Source organism: Acartia tonsa, chromosome 4, assembly GCF_053477335.1.
Source record: "Acartia tonsa isolate MP-2025a chromosome 4, ASM5347733v1, whole genome shotgun sequence".
Taxonomy (NCBI): Eukaryota; Metazoa; Arthropoda; class Copepoda; order Calanoida; family Acartiidae; genus Acartia; species Acartia tonsa.
The window spans coordinates 5,355,309-5,382,844 of NC_137263.1; the positions used below are offsets into that span (position 1 = coordinate 5,355,309).

The 27,536-nt window shown below is 34.3% G+C and overlaps 3 protein-coding genes across 3 annotated transcripts; all 3 read right to left on the reverse strand.

The window, feature by feature from the left end:
* Window positions 1–22: 22 nt before the first annotated feature.
* On the reverse strand, window positions 23–19,936 carry nclb (PWP1 homolog no child left behind). The gene is made up of 14 exons (XM_080155864.1): window positions 19,751–19,936; window positions 18,355–18,475; window positions 17,536–17,707; window positions 16,385–16,521; window positions 16,094–16,268; window positions 15,743–15,859; window positions 14,336–14,400; window positions 14,031–14,102; window positions 12,784–12,865; window positions 11,668–11,767; window positions 4,024–4,107; window positions 3,257–3,355; window positions 1,985–2,077; window positions 23–257 (listed from the first exon to the last, which is right to left on the reverse strand). The coding sequence occupies exons 1-14, from the start codon at window positions 19,934–19,936 to the stop codon at window positions 78–80; spliced, it is 1,683 nt and encodes a 560-aa protein (XP_080011990.1). The 3' UTR covers window positions 23–77.
* ND-PDSW (NADH dehydrogenase (ubiquinone) PDSW subunit) lies at window positions 19,925–22,573 on the reverse strand. Its single transcript, XM_080155869.1, has 5 exons — window positions 22,375–22,573; window positions 22,068–22,161; window positions 21,364–21,530; window positions 20,565–20,648; window positions 19,925–20,179 (listed from the first exon to the last, which is right to left on the reverse strand). The coding sequence occupies exons 1-5, from the start codon at window positions 22,533–22,535 to the stop codon at window positions 20,101–20,103; spliced, it is 585 nt and encodes a 194-aa protein (XP_080011995.1). The 5' UTR covers window positions 22,536–22,573; the 3' UTR covers window positions 19,925–20,100.
* LOC145315778 (S1 RNA-binding domain-containing protein 1) lies at window positions 22,537–26,675 on the reverse strand. The gene is made up of 5 exons (XM_080155863.1): window positions 25,824–26,675; window positions 24,701–25,307; window positions 24,189–24,602; window positions 23,826–23,978; window positions 22,537–23,725 (listed from the first exon to the last, which is right to left on the reverse strand). Exons 1-5 carry the CDS (start codon window positions 26,051–26,053, stop codon window positions 22,748–22,750), a joined length of 2,382 nt encoding a protein of 793 aa, XP_080011989.1. The 5' UTR covers window positions 26,054–26,675; the 3' UTR covers window positions 22,537–22,747.
* Between the last annotated feature and the right edge of the window lie 861 nt (window positions 26,676–27,536).

Genomic DNA, 27,536 nt, shown 5'->3' on the forward strand with positions numbered 1-27,536 from the left:
ACTAATTAAATATTACATAATATCTGAAAATAATTAAATTTTTGGTAAAAAAATGCAGGCGAAAAAAAAATAAACAGTTAACGCTTTTTGTTCTTGGGTTTCTTGTTCTTATCATTGAACCTGTTCTTATTGAACTTTGACCCTGCGCCTAAACTGAGAGGATCTTGATCTTTGAGAACCACAATGTTGTGTAGTGGTGGTTGTTGTTGCAAGGACATGCTGCTCAGTCCATCTGAAGTAGATTCTGCATCCATGCTCTAAAACATAAATAAATTATTATCTTATCCTGAATTAAAGCAACAGGATGTCAATCTGTGTTCACCAAAGGATATCGCTAAACGCTGAACCGATATGGTTTTCCCTCGCAATGTAGCTTCTCTCAAGTACTGGAAAGGTTTATTAATATTTTGGAAGATGGTATCCCCCTCCTTTGAAGAGAAATCGCCACTAGAATGACCCCCCCCCCCCCTACTCAAGCCTCTAGGAGCGTAGCCGCTACTATATTAATATTTCAATATATCTTGTTAAATTGTGTTACAAATAATTGAGTGTGACTTAAGGGGGGAGGCGGATGTGCCACTTTTTAAAAGCGAAGCTTTTCTATAATTAGGGTCGGTCCGTACGTCCGTCCGTCACGGATAGCTTTTTTCGTTAATTTAGACATGTTAGAATTGTCCTATCGATTTCAAATTTTGCATGGTGATTCCTTTAGTAGTTAGGTACGATTTAGAAAGCGTAGCAACTCTATAATCATTACCAAAATGTCCGTACGTTCATTTTAAACATGTTAATTTTTTTACTTTTTTAAATAGCTTTTTTCGTTAATTTAGGCATGTTAGAATTGTCCTATCGATTTCAAATTTTGCATGGTGATTCCTGTAATAGTTATGTACGAGTTAGAAAGCGTAGCAACTCTATAATCATTACCAGAATGTCCGTACGTCCATTTGAAACATGTTGATTTTTTTACATTTTTAACAACAAATTTGTATGTGACCTAATTATCCGATTGGTCTGATTTTTGGTATACTGATTCCTGGGACAACAAAGTACAATATTATAAGCGAAGCAACTCTATAATCAAGTCCTAAAATGTAAGTATGTCCATAATCATTATCCTGTATCAAGCAGTTTTTCAACAAATTTACTTACAATTTTGCTTTGACTCTTATACATTCGCATTCTGATTATTCAGTTCTGACATTATACAAGTGTTAATGTCCGTTTATCCTACCGTTTCAGAGCTTCGCTTTTATGGATGTTGTCATCCTTGTTTAAACCAAAAGTAAGACATGCATGATCTTAGCCCATAAAACAGTTACAGCTCTAAAATTCTTACAGCAGTTGCTTTTGATGAGAACAATATGGAACTGTAAAGAAGCGGCGGCTAAACAGCCACTCCCGCCGAAAACCGCCGGAATTTTTTTGCCTTTTTTTCGCCAAATTAGACAGTTCTAGATCATCTGAGATAAACTTTTTTCTCATAAAAAATTCCCTTACATTTTCACGTGACATTTTCAAAAATGTCAATATAAAAAAAAGCAATTGTAAAATATTACAAGTGTCAAGTAAAATATAAGGGAAATTTTTATGAAAAAAAAGTTTATCTCATATGTTTGAAAATTGTCTATTATGACGAGAATAAGCAAAAAAAAATTTCGGCGGGAGCGGAGGTTCCGCCGCCGTTTTCTCACAGTTCCATACTGTTCTCCACAAAAGCAACTGCTGTGCTGAATTTTAGAGCTGTAACTCTTTTATGGGCTAAGATCATGCGCGTTTTACTTTTGGTTTCAAAAAGTGGCACACCCGCCTCCCCCCTTTTCAATAATAGTTTTAAGTAGTGATCTTGTATGAATCAGCTGCATTTTCAAAAGATTTTTTTGTCACGTTATTAACAGAATATAATCAAATAAAAAATCTAAGTGTGACTAATTAGATGTTTATATTAATATTTTTATCCCAATAATAATATCTTAATATATACCTCTTGAGGTTCTGCTTCGTTTGCTGTTTTATATTCGAATTCAGAACAGTTGAGAGGATTCTCCAATTTTCGATTTCCTAACCTTCTACGGACCTGTCAATAGAGAAAAATATGAAGGTCAAGTGAATAAGCCATTAATAACGAATTATCAAAATAGGAAATAAGCCTATTTTTTTTGGAAATTGATATGTAAGGGGGGGGGGGGGGGGGGTTAATGCAACCATCTCGTAATCAATGTATAAATGGCAAATAGAATTCGAATTTGGATCTGAAATTTTGCATGAGTAATCCTTGGTAGGTCTATTTTCCCTAAATCGAACAAAAAGTTGAAAAAGTAGCGGCTAACGGCTGGCGGCTCATCCGTTTAGACATTTGTTGGGTATTTTCAAGCGAAATCCATCACGAAACCTCTCTCCACATAATGCTCTTTTCCGATCCAAAACGTTTTTAAAAGGTTCTAGCCGGAAATTGCTGGTACTAGAAATCTAAAAAATGTTTTTTTGTATCATTTCACATGATTTAAAGCAAAAATATGTTTCAAAAAGTTGATTTCTACGTAATTTATGAAGATTTGCCCTAAAAATAGCCAAAAAAAACGGCTAAACGGCTGAGCCGTTAGCCGTTACTTTTTCAACTTTTTTTTTTAATTTAGGGAAAATAGACCTACCAAGGATTACTCATGCACAATTTCAGATCAAAATTCGAATTTTAAGTGCCATTTATACATTGATTACGAGATGGTTGCATTAAACCCCCCCACCCCCCTTTTATAACATATATATAATTTCTTTTAAGATGTCCCTTCAACAACAAAAATGCCATAAGAGTTAAGGGCAAATATAGGAAGTTTTATTGTTGTTGAAATTTTTTCTCAAATCATTATGTATAAATTCAAACGTAATATCCTTATATTAAAGCAACAGGATGTTTGTCTGTGTGTTTGTACCCAAGGATCTCGCTAATCGCTGAACCGATCTGGTTCTCCTGAACAGGGTAGCTTCTCATAGGTCCCGGGAAGATTTATAACTATTTTGGGGGAGGGTACTACCACCCTCCCAAGAAAAAAATTACCCCTCCAAATTTTTTTTTTACTTCTTCTTTTAAAATATAAAATGATAAATTGGGTTATCACCTCCTCAAGTGCCCCTAGAGGCCTCTAAGGGCGTAGCCGCTAGTAACATGTAAAGTAAACAGGCTAATCGCCATCGATAGTAAATTAAAATAGCTACCTACTGCAAAATGAGATTAGATTATTATATGTTGCTTATTTACCTTGTCATATTCTCTGATATCAAAAACTTTGAAGTTATCATCACGATTATCTCCACCAACCCCAACTACAAATGGAGCATCAGGACAACCGGACAGACACTAAAAAGACACATACTTAAGAAAAAAAAACTTTTAAAGGTAATCCGAACAACAGGGCTTGGCTGCCGCGCGGCGTGGGCCACCAATAAGCTGAATTGATAACGACCTTAAATTACTTTCCAAAAAAATAGATAGAAAAATGGCCTATAATCTAATGGGAAGCTTTCCGGCAAAGTAGAAATTAACTGGTACAAAACCTCCAGAGATCGGTTGCTTGGGGAGGATACATAAGTACTTTTCTCGTATTCATTCGAATCCGGTGGATAGGAACCGGTTCTCATCCATACGAAAAAACCATGTCTAGCATCGTATTATATCCAGTTTTCTACGAATATAAAAATGTACAATCATAAGATTAAAACCAGTGTTTTTAGCCCGTGCCTTCGGCATCTCGGGGCTAAAAAACTGGTTTTAATCTTATAATTGTACATTCTATATCCGCGGAAAGCCGTTTATAATACGATGAAAGAAATAACTATTCTTACACATTGCAATGGTGCTATTTTGGCTGCGTCGTGTGATATCTTCTTACTAAAAGAATCGTCTCTATAATTCACTGTGTGTGTCAATCAGACGGTTATAGAGAAGAAGAAATGCTAATAACCATTCTGTTAAACTACTGGGGACGTAAAATAGTTGATATCCCTGCTTCAACTATAAAAACAAACCTGTAAAAATCCCAGCTTTAAATCCTGTTCCAGCAAGCAATCAGGTTTGTCACTCAAAATATCCCAAACCTTTACAGACTTATCCTGAAAAAAAATATTATTTAAAACAACAAAAAATCTGGTATTTCAGGTTTCGTGACATCGCCTATTAAGGGGCGTTTCGTTGCATTTTCACAGTAGATTTTGATAGTTAACTTTAGGTTAGGTCAGGTAAAATGTTAATGATTGCAGGGTTAGCGCCCTCCGCAGGAGCTAGAAAGGAGAACAGCTTCTGTAAAAATACGACGAAACGCCGCTTAAGAGGCGATGTCACGAAACTGAAAATACCTAAAAAATTCTTATACAGAGCAAATAAAAAAAACAAAATGTTATGGGTAGTAAAATGGTCGTTAATACTTATAACAAACCACCAAAACAGCTGGAATAACAAAATATTATTAAAAAAGGGAGGGGGCGAAAGTGACATTTTTTGAAACCAAAACTAAAAGTTAAAGGAACTCAACTAAAAAAAGAGTTACAGGTCTGACATTTTGCATGGCAGTTGCTTTTTAGGGGTACAATATGGAACTGTAAAGAAACGGCGTCGCAACTGCCGAAAACAACCGAGAAAAGGCAAAAAAAAATTCGGCGGGAAACGGCGGTTTTTGGCGGTTGCGCCGCCGTTTCTTCGCAGTTCCATATTTTACCCCTATAAAGCAACTGCCATGCAAAATCTCAGACCTGTAACTCTTTTTTTAGTTGAGTTCCTTTGTTTACTTTTAGTTTTGGTTTCAAAAAGTGTCACTTTCGCCTCCCCCCTTTAATTATTGGTTTCATTAATGTAAGAGAGATACATCCTATTCTATATAAAGTAGTAAACTTTTTTTGTCTGTAGCGAAGGATCTCGCCAACCACTGAACCAATATGGTTCTCCTTTAGAATGAAGCTTTTTATAGGTCCCGGGATGGTTTAATGCTGTTTCATATTTATAAAAGAGTTTTTGCATGGTTTTAAGCTATTTTTTTGCCCTTTCATATCCCTTCAAATATTCCTAGATACTAGGGACGCAGCCGCTAGTTTGTACATAAAGGACTTATTACCTTGCAGAAAAAAAGTGCAATCAAAAGTTGGTTGTCTGACGAACATTTCTTCAAGTATTCAAGTATAACGAAAAGTAAGACTGTTGTTGAGATTATTAAAGCCACTAAAACCAAATAACCACAGTGGTCCTCAAGGCAAAAGAAGTTTGACAAAACCTACCATAAAAACGGACTATATGGCCATCAAATATACACATTGGAGGGCCAGGAACTGATTTTCTTAAAATCATAGCTGTTCCTTCTTGGGGTTTATTCCATTTTAAAGTTAACAGACCAAATTCCCTAAAAAATTAAGGTTGTTTGTCACGATTTTGTTGCTTTGGATTCAAACCTTTATAACTTTGGCTGTATGAAAGACTCATGAAAGCTAAACCTACCATTGGAAAGCCTATTGAATGACAATTTCAGACATAGCTTTAAAATTTTTGTAGCTTTCTTACTTTTTGCTCTACAAGGAAAATTGTAACCAAAGGGAGAAAATTTATTGATAAATCTATTCTCAGAAAGGCTTTCACCAGGGTATTTTGATGTAAATTTTTCAGGATTTTTCTTATGTTCAGTGATTCTTTTGATGAAAAATGCAAAAAATACACTTTCATACATTTAATTTGGTATATTTGCATTTTTTCTACCTTGTGCCAAAAATTTTTTATAAAAATTATAAGTTGGTGTATATTTTTTTGTCCAAAATTGTACATAAATTTCAGGAATAAATATTAAGAACCATGAATTGCTACATTTTACATGTGTAGTTTTAAATTTCCTATATTTATGGTTGTGTAGGAGCCTCAAAAATGCTAAACCTACCATTGTAAAGCTTGTTGAACACTCTATCAAAATAAATCTATGACTTTAAAAAAAAAATTGACTTAAAAGGCTTGCACAGGATTTATGTTAGGTGTAATAAATTTCACCAAAAATGTTTTCTTTCCTACAAAATTTGGAGTAGAAGGGAGGTTACAAAGCAGTAATAGTGATCACATGTCCTGTTTCAACACCAATCTATGGAGGGGGTGTGCCCCTCCCCCCCTAAAAAAAATGGTGCAGGGCTTAGGTGCCCCCCCCCCTTTCCCCCCCTAAAAAGGGAGGGGGGTAACATTTTGATAGTTGAAAATAATGCAAAATTTAAAAAAATATTTTTATATATAACATACCCCCCCCCCTGGCCCCCCTCCCCTATCCCACATCTATGGGGAATAATTCACAGTTGGGGGAGAGGGGGGGGTGTAAAAAGTGCATGAAGAGTCATCATCATTGCCTTTTAGTTCTCGGCAGAACATAGGCCATGCACAATGGTTCTCCAATCTTCCTTTGTTTGGGCACATTTTGAGGCAATGCTGAAATATGGAATTTTTAAATCTTTCAGTTCACTTAAAGGGACTGTAAACGTAAATTTTTCTCATCATAAAGGACGCCTGCAAGAAATACCACGCTTTAACTGCTGAAAGACTGCCACAAGTAGACCCAATACCCCAAATTTACAGCCTTCAGCTTTAATAACAAAAAAGTTTTAGGCATTTCAAAATAGCATTTTATGTGCAATCAAATTTTTTAAAGATTTCCAATGCTTATAAAAGAAGAAACAATATTAAATTACGTCGCCTAGACACAAAATTATGACTTTATCTTTGTCAGAAACTTAGATTGCCGGTAACTGATTACATTTTTACAATTAAAACAACACATTTCATAGTCAAAATCCATGAAAAAAATTTGATTTAAATTGCATTTTTAAACAAAACTCATAGCGGAAACAAATGGGGAAACTAATACAATCTCAGCTGTGATTGGTTGCTTAGCTGATTCAGCCTTCTGATTGGCTACAGTACACTTGGTACAACGCAAGTTAAACTTAATTTTTTAAAATGATTTTGACTATAAAAATAGGTATTTTTATTGTAAAAATATAATTAGTTACTGGTTGCCTAAATTTATCACAAAAATAAGCTTATAATTTTGTTTCTAGGCCACGTAGTTTAATTTCAAAATTTCTAACATTAGCACTGTAATTCTTTCAAAATTTTCATTGTACATAAAATGTCATTTTAAAATGCCTAGAACTTTTTTGTTATTGAAGCTAAAGGCTTCAAATTTGGGGAATTGGGTGTATTTGTGGCAGTTTTTCAGCAGTTAAAGCGTGGTATTTCTTGCAGGCTTCCTTTAATATCAAATCTTAACATTATCTCATTCATAATATCTCACAGATAGAGCAAAACGCGCTTTTGTTTGCTTAAAAAACGGCTTTTTCCGACGATTATTATAAGGTACAGGGAAAGGAAGAAATTTTACGTATTATATAAAATGTGCATTAAATTCTTTTTTTCTCCCATTATAGCTAAAATTAAACTTTTTCACATAGTTCTTGATTTTTCCGGTTAAGCTAACTTTTACCATAATCCTTGCTTTAAACCATTGTATAGTCACTTAGAAATTGATAAAATAAGCAATATTTTTTATTGAAAACCAAATACAATAACAAAGCTAGAAACTGGTTTTTTTAGTATCCAATTAACTTTAGATGGCCCATCTCTCGCCCACCTTTATTTACAAAATTTGTAAATAATAAAGATGCAATATTTCTTTATAAACAGTCTGATAAAAGTGTAAACTAATTCTCCAAAGTGGGTTGTTTATAGTCCAACACAATAAAAAAGGATATTATCACTTCAAATAATCTCTGAGATTCAACCCTCTGTAAACTGTAAGGTATTTTTTTGTCAATAATACAAACTTAAAATAAATCTTTATTACTTAATTTCTATGTTATTACAGCATGAATTAACAATTTTATGTCTTAAAATAAATGCTTAACAGTAAGTAAATAGTTTAAACTATATGTGACAAGTTAAATATCCCTACAAACATTTTAATAAAGAAAAAAGTTCAGATTTTCCCTGTTTTTCCAGTTTTCCCTCCCAAAATACCAAAAAATCAAGGCTTAAATCCTTGATATTTTTGTTATTACGACGTTTTTAGTTGATCAGTTTATTGAAAGGTGCTTAGAAAATGTTAAGATTTGATAATATGATGAGAAATTTTTTCCTTTACACTCCCTTTAAGTGTTCCCTCCTCCAGGTTGTTATTGGTCTACCTGGTTTCCTCTTTCCTATTTGGGGGTTCCAAGTCAAGGCCTGGATATATCATCATGCCCTTTCCTTAGTGTGTGCCCCAACCATCACCATTTCCTCTGTTTTATTGTCAGTTTAATGTCTGACATGTCACTGCGCTCTAGAAGCTCAGCATTTGTGATCTTATTTGGCCAAAAGATCTAGTGGATTCTCATGAGACATTTATTGATATATGTCTGTAGCTTGGAGACCACTGCTGTTTTTAGGAACCAAGTTTCAGCCCCATACAGCAAAACAGAGAGAACATCTTAACTTGGTCTTTATGGAGATGTTGTTGGAATTCCAAATTTTGTTCAGGCTGGCAAAGGCTGTCCTAGATTTGTTAATTCTAGCTTTAACAGATCTGTTAAAGTGCCTCCAGCTTCATCAATTTTACTTCCAAGATACTCAAAACAATCTACATCCTCAAGAATTTGGTCTCCAATAGTAATTGGTTCTTGGGAATTTGCATTTAGTTTGAGTATTTTGGTTTTAGGAACATTAATTTCTAGTCCAATTTTCTTGGAAGTTTCAGCTATCATGTTAGTCCTTCTTTGCATTTGACTTCTATTGCTTGTTAACAAAGCAATATCATCAGCAAAGTCCAAAACTTTCACAGTTCTTCATGATCCAGTCAATGGCAAGGAGGAAAAGGAAGGGAGAAAGAAGGCATCCTTGTCTGACGCCTGTTACAATCTCAAAAAAGGTTGATAATTTACCTTTATACATTACATTTCCACCTCCTTTATGAAAGATAGCTTTAATGATATTGATTACCTTTTCTGGAATGCCATAGTGTCGGCAGATTTTCCAGAGAGATCTTCTGTTTAAAGAATCAAATGCTTTTTTGTAGTCAATGAAGTTTACAAAGAGCTCAGTAAGGATACGGCTAGGTACTGAAAGAAGCATTATCCCTCTGTAGTTTCCATATTGGGTCAAGTGTCCTTTTTTGGCTAGTAATGAGATATGTCCATTCTTCCAGTCCTCTGGACATAACTCATCATTCCATATCTTTGTGATCAAAGGTAGGAATGCCTCAGCTGATGTATCTAGGTCTGCTTTTATGACCTCAGCTGGTATGTTATCAGAAGAGATCAGAACTTTAGAAGATAGAAGATAATAGTCTGAATGAACATCAGGTCCTCTTTCAACCCTGACATCAAGGAGAGAACCTTTTATACATCTAGATATACAGATGTGGTCTATCTGTTTAAAGGTTCTTTGATCTGGTGATCTCCAGGTGGCAGTATGAATCTTCTTGTGTTTAAAGATGGTTCCACCAATGACAAGTTTGTTTTCAGTACAAAAACCTACAAGTCTATCACCATTGTCATTTTCCTTGCCATTACTTAAGCCTAGGCCATATTTGCCCATGACTTCTTCTAAATTCTCATTATTACTCCCCTCTTGAGCATTGAAATCTCCTAGGAGCATGGTCAGGTCCTTTTCTTTATGACCATTCTTAAATACAGAGTCAAGCTGGTCATAAAATTCGTTTTTGACCTCTGTATCTGCTTGTTCTGTAAGAGCATATGCTACTATAATTCTCAGATTGATGTTTATATCTTAGGATTTGAAGTAAGCCTCCATGATTCTTGGACCATGGGGTTGGCAACTGATCATGGCCTGCTCTGCTTGCTTGGTCAGCATAAGAGCCACCCCTTGCTTATGTCCTAGATTCTCATTCATATGGCCTGAGTAAAGTATTTTCAAGCCAGAATGATGTTTAAACTCTCCATTATTTGTCCACCTTGATTCAGTGATAGCCAGGATAACAACCCTGGCTTTAAGCATTTCTCAGCAAATGTTTTCTTTCTGGCCTGACTGAAACATTGTCCAAACATTCCAGGTGCAAATTTTTGCTGGTCTGCAGGAATTCAGAATCATCTGCCTGACTAGTCCTTTAGCGGTTTCCCAGCCAAACATCATATTGTTGTTTCCAACCTCTACTTCGTTCCCGAGCTCAAAGTTAAATTGGCCTTTACTTTGTGCAGATTGAACGTAAGCAGGTTTTTTTCTATGGAAGGATTGTTAGCCCCACCCAAACCCCCTGAACTGGGGGAAGTTACCAGAATTTAGAAGGAGAAGAGTTAAAAAAGATGAAAAAAATTCCCAGAGATGTCTAAGGAGGTGGGGGGAGGGGTTGAAATCACCCCCCCCCCCCTAATTTTTTTTTAAAGGATATATAGCAGATAATACCCCCCCACCCCATAAAAGTGTTACCCCTGGGGTAAATATATTTTAGGAAAATAAAATAAATTTCAGCACTTTTCATGCACTTTTTACACCCCCCACTCTCCCCCAACTGTGAATTATTCCCCATAGATATGGGGTAGGGGAGGGGGGCCAGAGGGTGGGGGTATGTTATATCTTGTTGAGTTTTGAAAAAAATATTTTTTTAAATTTTGCATTATTTTCAACTATCAAAATGTTACCCCCCTCCCTTTCTAGGGGGGGAAAGGGGGGGCACCTAAGCCCTGCACCATTTTTTTTTTTGGGGGGGGGGCACACCCCCTCCATAGATTGGTGTTGAAACAGGACATGTGATAACTATTACTGCTTTGTAACCTCCCTTCTACTCCAAATTTTGTAGGAAAGAAAACATTTTTGGTGAAATTTATTACACCTAACATAAATCCTGTGCAAGCCTTTTAAGTCAATTTTTTTTTTAAAGTCGTAGATTTATTTGGATAGAGTGTTCAACATGCTTTACAATGGTAGGTTTAGCATTTTTGAGGCTCCTACACAACCATAAATATAGGAAATTTAAAACTACACATGTAAAATGTAGCAATTCATGGTTCTTAATATTTATTCCTGAAATTTATGTACAATTTTGGACAAAAAAATATACACCAACTTATAATTTTTATAAAAAATTTTTGGCACAAGGTAAAAAAAATGCAAATATACCAAATTAAATGTATGAAAGTGTATTTTTTGCATTTGTCATCAAAAGAATCACTGAACATAAGAAAAATCCTGAAAAATTTACATCAAAATACCCTAGTGAAAGTCTTTCTGAGAATAGATTTATCAATAAATTTTCTCCCTTTGGTTACAATTTTCCTTGTAGAGCAAAAAGTAAGAAAGCTACAAAAAATTTAAAGCTATGTCTGAAATTGTCATTCAATAGGCTTTCCAATGGAAGGTTTAGCTTTCATGAGTCTTTCATACAGCCAAAGTTATAAGGGTTTGAATCCAAAGCAACAAAATTGTGTCAAACAACCTTAATTTTTTAGGGAATTTGGTCTGTTAACTTTAAAATGGAATAAACCCCAAGAAGGAACAGCTATGATTTTAAGAAAATCAGTTCCTGGCCCTCCAATGTGTATATTTGATGGCCATATAGTCCGTTTTTATGGTAGGTTTTGTCAAACTTCTTTTGCCTTGAGGACCACTGTGTAACAACATGACGTAACAACAAAACAGATTTGCAACAGAATAAAATAACTTACTGAAGATGAAGTGACAAGACATCCTGGACACTGAGAGGACAGGCACAACCCTGTCACCTCCTCGCTATGGGCTTTCAAGGTCCAAGCTAGAGTATCTTTTCTAAATTTATAAAAAAAAATGATTAGGTTTACAGCCTCTAAAGTGACTAGTCGAGCCCAGCCCCACCCCCCTTCCACCTATTTTGAAATAAATTGATATTAAAGGGTGGGGGAAGAGAAGTATGTCGTTGTTTGTTTATTACTTCATGTCAGGTTGGGTTAGATTATATTAGGTACTAGGTGGGTAGCCCCTGAGGAAAAGCAAAAACATTGTTAACTTTATATATCTCATGTATTTCATTGCAATTAGATTTGGTTTTCTTCTTCGATGCTTAAAGGGGTAGTTTCACGAAATGCATTTGAACTGAATTTAGAGAACCGCATATTTTTTGCTAGTTAATGGATTAAACTATACTTATATGGCATACCTATATTTGAAAGAATTCCAATTTTCTACCACGAAGTTTTTAAAATATTAAGTCTTGAAAATCGTCTTTTTGTGATATATGCAATTTAAAAAGACGATTTTAAAGTCTTGACATTTTAAATACTACGTGGTAGATAGGGTTTCGGATCCGGATCCGCAAGGATCCGCATATTTTTGAGTCCAAGGATCCGGAACCGCAAAAAAAATGCGGATCCGGATCCTTAGACTCCAAAAAATGCGGAAAAAATGGAAAAATCTACCTAAATTTATATAAAATCTCAGACATTCTCTTGATGAGAGCCAATCTTTAAGGTTTAGGTTCAGACTTGAAAATTAAAAGTATTTTTGACTTCGAATTAAAGAATAAAATTTTTTTGAAAAATTTGGTGATTTTATTTTTATTGTCAAAGATCCGGATCCGGATCCAGTAGGATCCGGATCCGCACTGACCAAATTTTGAGGATCCAGATCCGGATCCGCATAAAATCAATGCGGATCCGAAACCCTGGTGGTAGAAAATTGAATTTTTTTCAAATATATGCCATATAATATAGTTTAACCAATTCACCAGGAAAAAATATGCGGTTCACTAAATTAAGTTCAAATGCATTTCGTGAAACTACCCCTTTGCAAATTACAACTTAACTAACCTGACATCAATAGCATGAACTGTGCCAGCATCTGTTGAGACAATACATTGATAGTGATTCCATAATAACTTTTCTACTTCTCCTAGAAATAATATTACATTGGTAAGGGTTACAGTGGTTCCATAACAACTTCTCTACTTCTTCTAGAAATAATATTACAATAGTAATGGTTACAGTGGTTCCATAACAACTTCTCTACTTCTCCTAGAAATAATATTACATTGGTAATGGTTACAGTGGTTCCATAACAACTTTTCTACTTCTCCTAGAAATAATATTACATTGGTAATGGTTACAGTGGTTCCATAACAACTTTTCTACTTCTCCTAGAAATAATATTACAATAGTAATGGTTACAGTGCAGTGGTTCCATAACAACTTCTCTACTTCTCCTAGAAATAATATTACATTGGTAATGGTTACAGTGGTTCCATAACAACTTTTCTACTTCTCCTAGAAATAATATTACATTGGTAATGGTTACAGTGGTTCCATAACAACTTTTCTACTTCTCCTAGAAATAATATTACATTGGTAATGGTTACAGTGGTTCCATAACAACTTCTCTACTTCTCCTAGAAATAATATTACAATAGTAATGGTTACAGTGGTTCCATTACAACTTCTCTATTTCTTCTAGAAATAATAATACATTGGTAATGGTTACAGTGGTTCCATAACAACTTTTCTACTTTTTCTAGAAATAATATTACATTGGTAATGGTTACAGTGGTTCCATAACAACTTTTCTACTTCTCCTAGAAATAATATTACATTGGTAATGGTTACAGTGGTTCCATAACAACTTTTCTACTTCTCCTAGAAATAATATTACATTGGTAATGGTTACAGTGGTTCCATAACAACTTTTCTACTTCTCCTAGAAATAATAATAGTTATTTCTCGCATCGTATTATAAACAGCTTTCCGCGGATATAGAATCATAAGATAAGACTAAAACAATTTTTTTAGCCCCGAGGTGCCGAAGGCACGGGCTAAAAAATACTGGTTTTAATCTTATGATTGTAAATTATTATATTCGTAGAAAGCTGGATATAATACGGTGCTAAACATAGTTTTTTCGTATGGATGAGAACCGGTTCTTATCCACCGGATTCGAATGAATACAAGAAAACAGTGTTCCTGTATTTATTATTAAGTTATCCAGAGAAACTAACATTTTTTTGTAAGTAAATTCGTCAGTCAGGGTACATATTTACGAAGGTTGTAAAGAAAATAAAGTGTACCTCCTACTTTCCATTTCTTGTAAGTATTGTTGGTTCTACAGTCGGCTACACGAACAAACTTATCACAACAACCTCAAAAACATAATCACTGTTATATAATTAGTGGAAGGAAATAATTCATTGGCATTTGATAATAGATTACATCAACATCGTGATGACGGGTAACATTAATGAGAGACAAAATAATACAAGTTAAATAAAAATGTGATAAATCGGGGAAAACTTTAAAACTTTAAAAATAGCATTTGATTATGAAAATTACGCAAGATTAGTGGAAAGAAAAAGGTATCCAAATATTCGTTTACCTGTAGCCAATGTTTGTTGATCAAATGGATGCCAAGCCAAGGCTTGCACTTTTTCTTCGTGATACCTAAAGCATTATTGATGTTATATATTTAAATTCAGTTAATCTTGATGCAAGTACAATTTCATTTTTTATACCGATGAACAAAATGTTTTATATGAATGGGTAGAGGCGGATGAAACACAAAAGAACTCAATTAATAAAAAGATACAAACTAAAAATTTGACATGGCATTTGATTTAAATATGGAACTGTGAAGTAACGGCGACTAAACCGACGCTGCCACCTAAATAAGGCGCCATTAAAAGGCAACTGCCATGCTAAAGAAGAATATGCACGAATAAGAGCAAGTGATTCTAAGCACCTTCCAGCAGTGATTCTTAATGTGTTTTGGTTAATATACTAGGGTTATGTTTAATATTGTTATATCAATTTTAAAAAATAAGTTTCACCATGGTTTTAAATGAAATAACTTTAAAATGTTTTGTTGAGTTTAAACTGCTGACACAAAAGTACCTAAACTTATTCAGTGAAGAATGTTAGTTTATCAAAAGGGATGGTGGTAACTTGTAATCAGTTTTATTAGTGTACTTTCGTAATTTACAGCATTTGATAATGTTTTGGCGTGTTATTTCATTTGAACCTTTGAACTTAACAAAACATTTGATGTTGTTTTATCAAAAAAATAACTAACATTTTAATGTTTTATTCATAGAAAACCATAGCAAAACTTACTTTTTTTAGTTAGTATACAACTATATCAAACATAACTAGTAGTGATGGGAATCCGGATCCGGAATCCGAATCCGGAATCCGCCCAATTTTCGGCCTATTTTGGAATCCGAATCCGGAATCCGTTTTTTATAGCGGATTCCGGATTCTAAATTGGTAGGCTAAAATTACCGTCTTGAGTTTTTTCTTACAACTCCCTCTTAAATTTTTTTGTACATAACAAATTTTAATAATTACTAATGTGATGTAAATGTTTAACACTTTAACACTTTAAACAAATCAAGGCTTCAACCAAGTAACATAGTGTTAAATTAATGAAAAAAGCTATCCCTCTGTGACGGACGGCCTTTTAAAATACTGCTAGAATCCGGAATCCGAATCCGGAATCCGCCAAAAATAAGAATCCGGAATCCGCAAGAATCCGTCACTTTTTTTGACGGATTCCTTCAGAATCCGGAATCCGAATCCGGCCCAAAAATTCGACGGATTCCCATCCCTAATAACTAGTATATTCACAAAATAAATATTTAGAATCACTGCTGGAAAGTGCTTAGAATCACTTGCTCTCGTTCGTGCATAGTCCCCTTGCAGTGCTATAACCCTATTTTTGGTAGAATTTCTTTAATTTTTTGGTTTGGGAACGGAGTGTCTCATCCGCGCTCACTATAAAAATTACTTTAAGGTTGATGCAACATTTTTTTGGTTGAGATCCCAAATCATTACAGTTTGGTCCACAGATCCACTTGCTAGCACATGATCTGCTAATCTGTTCCAGGACAGGGATAATACTGCGTCCTGTTTCAAGTTTTACTTTCATTATCGAGATTTTTTGACAGTTAAAATTTAGTTATTTACAAAGTTAGGAACAACCAAGTACATTGGCCCCCTTTTAATTGGAGATCAAGCTAAACGTCCTTTTTTTTGCTGTTCATATACCCCATTAGATGCCAAGAAGGGATAGGACAATGATGATTAAACATTGAACTAAAAAAACGGTCGAAATAAAAATTTAAATTGGTGAAAGTTTTCCTTGTGTCCAATGCGTTTGATTCCTTTCTTTTTGCTAGGCTTAACTCCAAGAGTGTATGCCGGCTCCAGACAGTCGACAATGTCCAGGTCCCAAACCTGGATTTGTGACAACATAGTGCCCACAGCTATCAGATTTCCCTTCTTGTCAGTCTCGGGGTTAAAGGACAACCATTCTAAATAAGATTGTATTTAATATAACAGACAATTAAAGACTAAAATCTAGTTATTTGCTATTATCATCTAATATAGCAAAGAAAATAACGTAATACATGAAGCATCATTAATTTACCTAAAGCCAGAGGGAAAGAAGGTAGAACGAGGTCATGATGAACATAGAATGCATCCTCTACATCATTATAAACATAAACTTCCAGAGTAGATAAATCTCCTTGCACATGACCCACAACTATAAGGTTATCTGTGCCTCTAAAATAGAAAAGTTTTTTGTTAGTTAATATTATTTGATTACAGAAATAGGGTTGGCTATCCGTATCCGAATCCGGAAATTTTTTGGTAAATTTTGGAATCCGAATCCGGAATCCGTTTTTAAGTAGTGGATTCGGATTCTTAATTGGTAGGCTAAAATTAGCGTCTTAAGTTTTTTCGTTTAACTCCCGCTTTTTTAAGGCAAAGATTATCATCATTACATATAAAATCTTTTAAAATCTTGTTCGATTATCGGAAGTGAATTATAGAGAACACCAAGAACATTAATTTTTAGGACATATGTAGCACTTAATTTTTAAAAAAGCCTTTTAAAAAATTGCTAGAATCCGGAATCCACCAAAAGTAAGAATCCAGAATCCATTTTTTTTGACGGATTCTTGTAGGAATCCGAATCCGGTCCAAAAATTTGACGGATTGCCATCACTATTCAGAAACTAAGTTCACCATGTATTGTGCTTTATAAGAATTGTCAAAAAATATGCAGTATGTACTAGGGGTTGGCAATCCGAATCCGAAATCCGCCCAAATTTTGGACCGAGAATACGAATCCGCAAATGAAATCACGGATTTGGATTGTAAAGTTATGACTTTTGTAGCACTTAAATTTTTTTTTATTGAAAATGTGGAAAAAAAAAAAACATTTTATTGTTTCTCAACTACAAGTGGGTGGATTCCAAAGTGTTTTTTTTTTCATACTAGCTTTTAAAGCTTATTATAGGTTAGGTTAAGTTAAGTTAGGTTACGTTAGGATTGAAAAATTACCGCTGTAGGGGCTAAAAAAAAAGACCTTTTAAAATATTACTAGAATCCACAATTCACAAGCCGAAAATTTGCAATCCATAAAAAAAAGAATCCGTAATCTACGGATTGATCGGCTTTTTTTTTGTAAGAATCCGAATCCGACCCAAAAATTGGGCGGATTGCCAACCTGAGTAGGTACAAAGGAGACGATTCAAATTGTCATGTTTCAGTACAAATCTACGAGAAAATGACCTGATTAAAAAGTCCTCAACATCATCCTCCTCCTCGTCAGGTAAATCAGCATCAAGTAGAGGATCATCTCTGGGATCAGCATACACGGCCAGATCACCAAAATTTATCAATTTATTAACATCTTCTATATCGCCGTCTTTGTCGTCGTCGTAATTATCCATATTGTATTCGTCTATAATGCCAATGTTCAGTTCAATTGTTTCATAAAATGTCATATGTTTCATATCATAACTTTATTAAGAAAGGAACCATGCACCATTACGTCTTCCTATAATCTCTTTGGACAGTGTTTCGGAGCCGGAGCCGTCATATTTTGCTGGAGCCGGACTCGTAATTTTCGTTAAAACCAGCTCCGGCTCCGGACTAGACAAATAAAGAGATTTTTTTTACAAATTATAATTTAGTAACTCTGTTTTGTCATGAGCAAATGCCCTTTTAAAGTTTTTCAAGTCCATTTTTATCAAAAATTGAACTTTTAAAACCTTCAAAAGTCAAAAATAAAAAATATTTTTTTTTATGGGGAAAAAAATATGTAGAGTTTTTCTTGATTTTAGGTCGGATCCGGAGCCGGAGCCGCACCAAAATCAATACGGCTCCGAAACGCTGTCTTTGGATATCATCTTACATAACTATATTAAGATATTTAGTCTTTTTTGCCTCTGTAAAAATGTTAACATTGATATTTCAATTAGGATTTTAAAATAATATTGGTTCATCCTACAAAAACGTACCAACTCAACAGCAAATTAATACTCAATCATGTAAATCTTTGATATTAAATTATCTAAATATATAATTTTGATTGAAACTATTGAAAACCTATTTCTTTTTTTTCAGACTTTGAAGGGCCAGGGCCAGTATTTTCAGATTCTGTATCAGCCATAGCTGCTTCTCCATTCTCCTCATCATCCTCCTCCTCCGCCTCTTCAATCAATCTTTCCTAAACAGAACAAGGATGACAACATCCATAACAGCGAAGCTCTTAAGCGGTAGGAAAAACGAACATCAACGCTTGTAGAGTGTCAGAACTAAATAATCAGAATTTTTTTTGAAACACTGCTTTTAGACTTGATTTTAGAGATGGCATCGAGAATAACTTTGTTGTCATAGGAATCAGTATTAAAGAATCAGATCAATTTGTTGTTAAAAATGATAAAATCTGAACATGCTTAAAATGGACGTACGAACATTCTGGTAACGATTATAGAGTTGCTACGCTTTCTAAGTCGTACCTAACTACTACAGGAATCACCTTGCAAATTTTGAAATCGAATTAAAGTAAAAGCTATCCGTTGCGGACGGACAGACCGACCCTAATTATAGAAAAGTCCCGCTTTTAAAAATTTCTGTGGTCAGATTCAGTAAAATTCCGTCAATGATAATTAACAATGGGAGGTGTATTTGGTGTATTTACACAAAGTCCCTGTAGAGCCCTGATACCCCCACCCCTCTTTTTTTTTTTGAGATAAATTGAAAATAAGGAGGAAAAAGGAGTGGGTTGATCTTCTTTACCTAACCCCTGTGGGGAGCCATAACACTGCGGGTTGCCTTAACCCTACAGGGCTATTCTGTATCTAATTTTTCCTAACCTAAAGTAATTTACAAAAAAAGAATCAATTCAATTCCAAAAAAGGGGGGGGGGATAAGTTCTCAAAAGGATACTTTATGTGAAAGCACCGGGTAGTTAGGTATTGAAGAAATCTTGAAAATTCAAGTATGATATTGTATAAAAACTGACCTAATGAAAATGCCCCAAAAAAAGGCTGACTAGAAAAATAAAATATAAAGAACAATTGAAATATATATCAATATCATATTTTGGTAAATTTGTAAGGTAACAAATACCATTAAAAGGCGACTAAGATTAAGATATTTCAATTTGGACTGGTAAGTCATTTATATTTTGATTACTAGATCGCTACTTTAATCATTTCCCCGATTTTTAGCCTAATACAAAGCAAATAATTTATATATTAATAAGACATTGCAGTTTTTTAATGTTTAAATTTATTGTAGCTTTCTATGTCTATAAATATACCTTGTTACCAGTTTAAACTAGTATTCCCAAAATAATATGTAGCCTTCAAATTGTTCTATACTAAAATGTGAGGAATATTATGCCACAAACTTTTCACCTATCGAAAATGTAAACTACCTTTGGTAAATAAAATGACTGACCATATGTCGCGTGCAACGAAAATCATGTTATGTATACCTTTGTCTGTTTAAGGAGCGCAGTTAACTCCTCTCTGGTGAGCTGAACCTTATCAGGCTCTGGTTTGGCTACACCCCTGCGCACCCAAGCCATGCAGGGTATAAAGTTGTTGCCACTTTCATCCTTTTCTTCGCCAGACATTTTTACTTTAGAGACCAAAGCTTTTAATTCAAATCTGAAAACCATACACGCAACATACAGTTTAAAGGGTCAATTTTTCATTATTTTTTTTTCTTTCCATATATAACATTTATTTAACTATATCCCGACCTTTACTAAGTGATAAGTAATAATCATAATTAAAATTTTACTGACTACATTGGGTAGTTTTAATAATTGTAATAGCTTAATTATTCTGAAGCTTCTGTGGTTGGTTTATCTTCTTTCATACCAGTTCCAATAGGTCCATGACGTCTCTCCCACATCATTCTGGTGAAACGAATATTAAAGGGTTAGTTCCATGAAAATTATAAGTATTCTCCACCTTGTTCTTGTACTAATGACCAGGTTGGAGGAAAATATTTAGTTTTTAAATTAACTAGGTACATGTATAATAAGGCGTTTATTAAAGGCTATACTTAACAAGTCTACAGCTAAGTTGGTTCAAACAATGGATTCTAGGTCATTATTACAGAGTTAAAGAATACCTCACTGTTTTAGGAATCATATACATATAGTTTAAAATCTATAGGAAAAATATAAAAATTCCTAAATTAAAACACAGACAGAACTATGGCGGACCCTAATTATGTAAAGGCTTCGTTTGAAGGAAAAAAGTTTTCGATATATTTAATTTGTAAAAAAAATTACGAACCTATGTTTTTGTTTCATATACACAGTTTCAGCAACTGGCATTTTTCCACATTCACCATACTTCACAAAGAAATTCTCCAGGGCTCTAAAAATATTTATTATTACAATTTAGAACAAACTGTTTCTTTGTGTACTTACTTTACAAACCAATAGCTGTAAAATAAATAGAACCATAGCCATGAACCTATTAAAAATAACGAACTACCAAGAAAGGTATTTAGGTGGAGAAGAAGGGGCAGAGCACCTTCATTATTCAGGGATGGCAATCCGAATCAGTCAATTTTCATAATCCGTCAAAATATGTAATTTTGGCTTTAAATCCGATTTTAGCAGGGGTGTACTGTATATTTTGCATTGAATCTTCTGCTACAGGGGGGGGGATATGTAGGGGAAAAAAATGAAGAAATAAATAGCCCTAAACACATTTTTTTAATTTCCCCCCCTCCTTGGGGGGGGAAAAACAAGAAAAATATGTGGGAGGGGGAATAAATGAATAAAATTAAGAGTAAATATAGTTCCATTCCCCCCCCCCCCCCCTCCATAGGGGAAAACTAGGGGGGGGGGGGGTGAAATATTTTGAAGCAGGGGAAAAAATAAATCTTGTGCAAAACATACACCCCTGGATTTTAGTGAAAAACGCCTCATAATGCCATCCCTGCTTCAAATTCGCATAAAACTCACAATAACAGCAAAAGGGATGTTAACAGGATAATTAAGGACAATCGGTCAAACACTTGGAAGTTTGCTTTAAGTGGATAAACAGCCGGATAATTCATTAAAATTGATGAAAAAATACTCACTTTTCAAAAGTATCCAAAATAGGTTTACACTTATGATCTGAGCCTTCTTTAAGGTCTACAGTGGCTCCGAATCTATGTGGCTGCCATGCCCTTGAGCCAGTTCCTTTCTCGTAGAAGATGCAATCTTCCACACGGCTACGTAACAGCATAATAATTTGGGACTCCACCTAGTATTTGTAGTAATTAAATTTGATTAATTTGAATGAAACAATAATAAAATTCTTCATGTATAATAGCCTGCCTGTCATAAGCAGGCCAGGATTAGGTGATAATCAACAAACGCCTATTAGAAAGGCCGATATGATATATGATGTAAAATTATCCCTCTGATTTCAGTACATACAGGGAAAAGGGAATGTGATTCTGACAAAAAATTCTAAATAAAAATTTCAAATGGAATTAATTGGCTGAATAGCAGCCACTTAGTACCTGGAGCTCATGCGAAATAATTCCTTGTACACCTATAGTATTATCTAATCCCTATAAACGAGTTCGAAATGGCCGGATAGGTTCCTTTGAAACAGCTAACACTTTGCGAAACCCGTATCTTGAAGTGTTAGGGCCAAGAAATACCCCCTCACACATTTCCTTAAAAACTATTTTGTTACCCACTGAACCAAAATGAACAATAATCGGACAAATTATTACCTTTATTTTATGATTTTATTTTGGAAGCGATAACGATTGTTCTTAAGTTAACTAACCTCTTTATCTCTGAGAAATTGTTGAGTAGCTTCGAATCTGCAGACAACGTCTCGGGTAGGACACTCGTCGATGGTAGGCACACGCTCATAGCGCCTAAATATAGTTTATAAGTTTAAATTGTGAAGTTTACGTGAAACAATGATGGTTTCGAAATTATTCTTAAACTTCAAAAGAGAGAACTTCTTAAATGTCCGTCCTTTAATTATGGCAGGGCAGCTTTCATAGCGCACATACAACTTATTTGTTGCTGCTGCGCGAGTAAAAAGAAAAGATGCACAGTGCAGAAAATCAAAATACTGAATTTACCTATGATAATATGCAGGTGGTTCACCACGAATAGCCTCCACCTTCTTGCGCAACCACATGGTTGGCTTCACAATGACTCCATAACCAAGTCTAACAAAGGGACCAAGGACAGGGTGGTCATGCATGAAAGGTGGCTCATCTTCACTAGCTGTCCAAGCCATCTTATCTGAAATTATACTTACTTTTTGGTTTCTTTTATCACATTTGAAAAGATAATTAGTTACAAAAAGAAATGTAAAAATGAATTATTTGTTTGTCAAATCAAAACTGAATGTATACTTGAGTTAACATTGATATGTTTCAAATGAATTTAATTGGGTACATTTGACAAACAAAATTAAAATGCAGTAATAAATGCTTTGTAAAAAAATCATCACAGAAGTTGAATCAACTCGAGGCCTATCTTACCCATATTGAGATCCTTATTGATAAGTTTGACCTTAACCCTGTTTCCCAATTCGACCTTAGCCCCACGCATTTTACTGTTATGCAACAGACCATTCTTGCCAAGGCCAATATCAACAAAAGCACCAAAAGGTGTCACGTTATTAACCCTGCCAGTTAGGGTATCACCAACTTTAATATCTTCCAGCCTGGTCATTCCAGATTTAAAGATTGGACCATCCATGCTTTCTCGCATATCATACCCCAGGCCCTTTTCAAGGCTTTCAACTATTAGATTTAGAGTTGGGACTCCTATCTTCAATTCCGAGGCAAGATTTTCAACTCCTCTTTTAACGACATACTGCTGCAGCATTTGTTTGAACCCCGTGGTTCCGATCTTAGAGATGTCAAGATTTGCCTTCTCAATTACTTTATTTGCAGCGGCATAAGACTCTGGGTGAATATTAGTAGCATCTAGTGGGTTGTACTTTTTGTCTGGTTTTCCTATTTTGTCAGAGCTATTTACAACACGGACAAATCCAGCACACTGCTCAAAAACTTTTTCCCCAATGCCCTTTACTTTCTTCAGGTCTGATCTGGATTGAAAATCTCCTTTTTCTCGACGGTAGTCTATAATAGATTTAGCACGAGCAGCATTTAAGCCAGCCACTCTTTGAAGTAAAAGATCCGAGCAAGAGTTAAGGTTAACTCCTACAAAACTTACACATTCAACAACGGTTTCATCGAGTGCAGTCTTCAGTCTTGCTTGTTTAACATCATGCTGATACATCCCACAACCAAGATGATGTGGCTCTATTTTCACATACTCCGATAGAGGATCTTGGAGCCTACGTCCCAAGGAAACGGCAGAGATAAGGTTGGTGTCAAGTTTCGGGAATTCTTTCTTTGCTATATCAGTGCAGCTATAAATACTTGCTCCTCGTTCATCAACAATAACATATTGTACCTAAAAGCAAATTGGTTCATTTTTAACATATTACTTATGGAATCTTATAAGTTTACTACAGTACAGTACAACAAAATTTATGTTTTGTTTTGCAGTTTACCTTCATATGCTTAAATAGTCCTGTTTGTATAGCTTTATCAACTAAATTCTCAGTTTCTCTGCAGGCAGTTCCATTGCCTATAGCAATGGTATCAATATTGTACTGAAGAACCAGAGACTGCAGCTGCGCAAAAGTTCTTTCATCTCCTCCCGTCTAAAAATTGTTAATAGTTAGATGGAATTACTTTAAATCTGCAGTATTTATGCAAAATTATTTTGACCTCTGCTTTCAAAGGATCAAAATCTATCTTTAAAAATCTCCCTATTACATCCATTCATTTGATATACCTACTTTCCCTTTTCATTTAATTATAAATTATTTTTAAGTGTTTATATGATTACCACTCCAAGAGTAGTATCTTACCTCGATGTTAAATCTTGGCCTAATGATAGCTGTGTCCAAAACATCCCCATTAGCGGAAATAACTGCAATCTTACATCCGTGTGAGAATCCAGGATCAATACTCAATATTGTCTTGCCAAGGTAGGGTGGCATGAGCAACAGTTTCTGTAGGTTTTTGGCAAAGTTATCAATGGCCTCATTTTCTGCCATTTTTGTCAGTTCTGCACGGCAATTTCGGATAATTTTTGGAGTGATCAGACGTTTATATGCGTCTTTGACAGAAGCTGATATTAGTTCCGTACGGTATTTAGAGTTACTTCCTTTACAGAGCCACTGATACTTTACTTGTTTTTCTATCTGTTGAAGCACCCAGTCTGGGATATTTATTTTTACTGTCAGAAACTTTAGTGACTCTCCGCGATTAATGGCAAGAACCTAAAAAATATTTTTTATTGTATTTTTAGATTAAAAAAAAACGTATGACTAAAAATCAATGAATACATTTATATTCGTTGAGTTATTAAAAAGATAACCTGATGGGACTGAAGGAATTTGACTGGTTTGCTGAAATCATGATATATCTCAAACTTTCTTGAATCTGTCTCATTGCTGCCAGTTTTCTTCTTTGTATCTTTGGTAGATGCGTCTTTTTTATTTTCTTTGGTCTTACTTTCCTTTACTTCCATCACAAGGCCAGCTTTCTTTTGAGTATCTCGTAAAAATATGACAAAGTCTTTATCATAAACAATAGCATCCGCTATTACATGTTGCAATCCGTTCTCGATATCTGCAACAGTTTCCCTACCGGGTATTTTTGAGTTAATTAAACTGTTTGGATCAATGCTACTTATTCTGCCGGTCAACAGATTTTCTGCATGTTCTCCTAGTCCAGCTGTTCTAGCCCTTTCAGCAAGGCTTGTTTTGGCACTTGTCTTAAATGGTGTAAAAGCAACTTCCAACTCTTCCAATGATTTTGCTGCAAAAAATGAACGTTTAACGATAGGTGTTAGCTTGCCCAACTTCACTACAGCAGATATATTTTTAATACATTTTTCTTTGACAGTTTTGTAGCTTTCGAATGATTCCTTGAAGTGTCTCAAAGTGTCCGGCTCCATTCCTTCAGTCTGTTCTCTACGATACCTAAAATTATCAAATATGAAATTCTCATAGAGTATTATGATCTCATATTATGTTTTAATCAGATGATTCCATTTAAAGAAATTATGTATTTCAAAAGGTACAGTTTTATGTAGGGTCGGCAATCTGAATCCGCCCAATTTTAGACAAATTGTGGAATCCGAATCCGGGAACAGTTTTTTCATAGCGGATTCGGATTCTTAATTGGTAGGCTAAAATTAGCGTCTTGAGTTTTTTCTTTCAACTCCGCCTTATTGAAGGCAAAGATTATCATCATTGTATATAATATCTTTTAAAATCTGGTTCGATTTTCGGAAGTGAATTATAGAGAGCATTAATTTTAAGGACATATATAGCACTTAAATTTTTTAAATATTGCTAGAATCCGAAATCCGCCAAAAATATGAGTCGGGAATCCGCGGGAATATTTTTTGGCGGATTCTTGTAAGAATTCAATCCGAATCCGGTCCAAACATTTGACGGATTGCCATCCCTAGTTTTATGAATAATATATTTTACCTTGCGATAAAAGGAATTGTCTTCCCTTCGTCCAATAGCCTACATATATTTCTGCTCGTGTCCAACCCAATTGAGAAATTATACTGAAGCTCTTCCTCGACTCTCCACAAAGAGTCTGTATCATCTAAACCATCGATATGATTTTCTTTATCTTTTGATTTGACAACTTTGGGCTTTTTGGTTGGGGGTGGTTTTGAATCAGATTCCTCGGTTTGTCCATTTCTCTTCATATTCTGAATGTATTTTCTGAAAATAAAAAGGGATAATTCAATAAATTTAATTGCAAATCAAAAAAAGAATCGGTGTACTATAGAGTTTTAATCATTCGAAAGTTCTTTTTGAAATATACCAAATATATGTAAAATTTTGAAGCAATTAGTCAAAAAACTAGACACGAAGTTTCTTAGTTAACAAGAATAACTAAGTGACTGCAAATCTACATAAAATCATACATCATTGCATTGTCATATTTATAAATAAATATTATATACCAAGCATTTTACTAACGTATTAAAATTTATCATCGTGTAAATTATAAACCTAGCAATTTAAAATTGATCGTCGAACATGTTTAATATGAAACAACATCATATTTTGTATATTAGCATGTCATTTTTACTTTCTATGGTTTTCACGTACTCTAGCTACAAGAAAATTACCATGCGCTCTCTCTATATTGTAATAGAGTTGTTGAAATACTTAATAAAAAATTTTAAAACTCTTTCCTATTATATAAATTTTAAAATAAAATAAAGAAAACAATTAAAATTTATAGAAAATTCATTGACACGCCGAAGTTAGTTCTAAAATTTTATAAAGGTTGAAATTGCCAATTGGATTGGCAACTTCTCCATCTAGACTTGAGTAAGAGTTGATCAAAATTGATGGCAGTTAGCTTGTTACGCGGCATTTCTCGCACATCATGGTTGTCAACTTTTCAAAGATGGGCAAACAATTTTCAAAATTGCGAAAAGTTTAATATAAATATGACTTTTATTATAATTTTCTTTGCATTTTACAAAAAATAATTTTATTTATAAGGTTAATTTATAGTCTTTGCTATTATAATAATTCGGCAACTCTATCATTCCATCAGCTTTCATTTCAGGGATAAATAGAATATTAATAAAAAAATAATAAAATGAAAATAACCAATTCCAAATCATCACTGTTATGTATTTAATGACATTTTACTCAAGTATAAAATAATCCCTGAAATAGGACATACATTATTCACGAAATAGCAGACAATTCCAACAACAACATTTTTGTTATCGCTTCAAGTTATTATATGATAACATCAAAATATAGCCTAGGCAAAAGCGTTTTCATATCCTTGAAATATCAACTTCAAGGCCAATTTTGAACCTTTTGATGAGTGTTTCGTATCTGAGTGTGGATTCACCTCCCGTATAACCAGGAAGTATCGACAGATTGAAAATGTATAAATATGAGTGTTAATCGATCTTAGTTCCTCTTTCTTAAATTGTCTCTGGCCTGCATGATACATTTACACAAAATTACAGAAATTTTAACCTTAGCAGAATTTTGTAGTAATACATTTTTATATTTTATAGGGCATAAACACTTTTTTTTGTGTAGAAATCGTTTTAATAATATTTTACAACATTTCGAATATTTAATTAGTTATTTATTGGAAATAAAATATAGAGCAGGTGTTAATTGCTAATCATTACCATGTATTAATTAAGT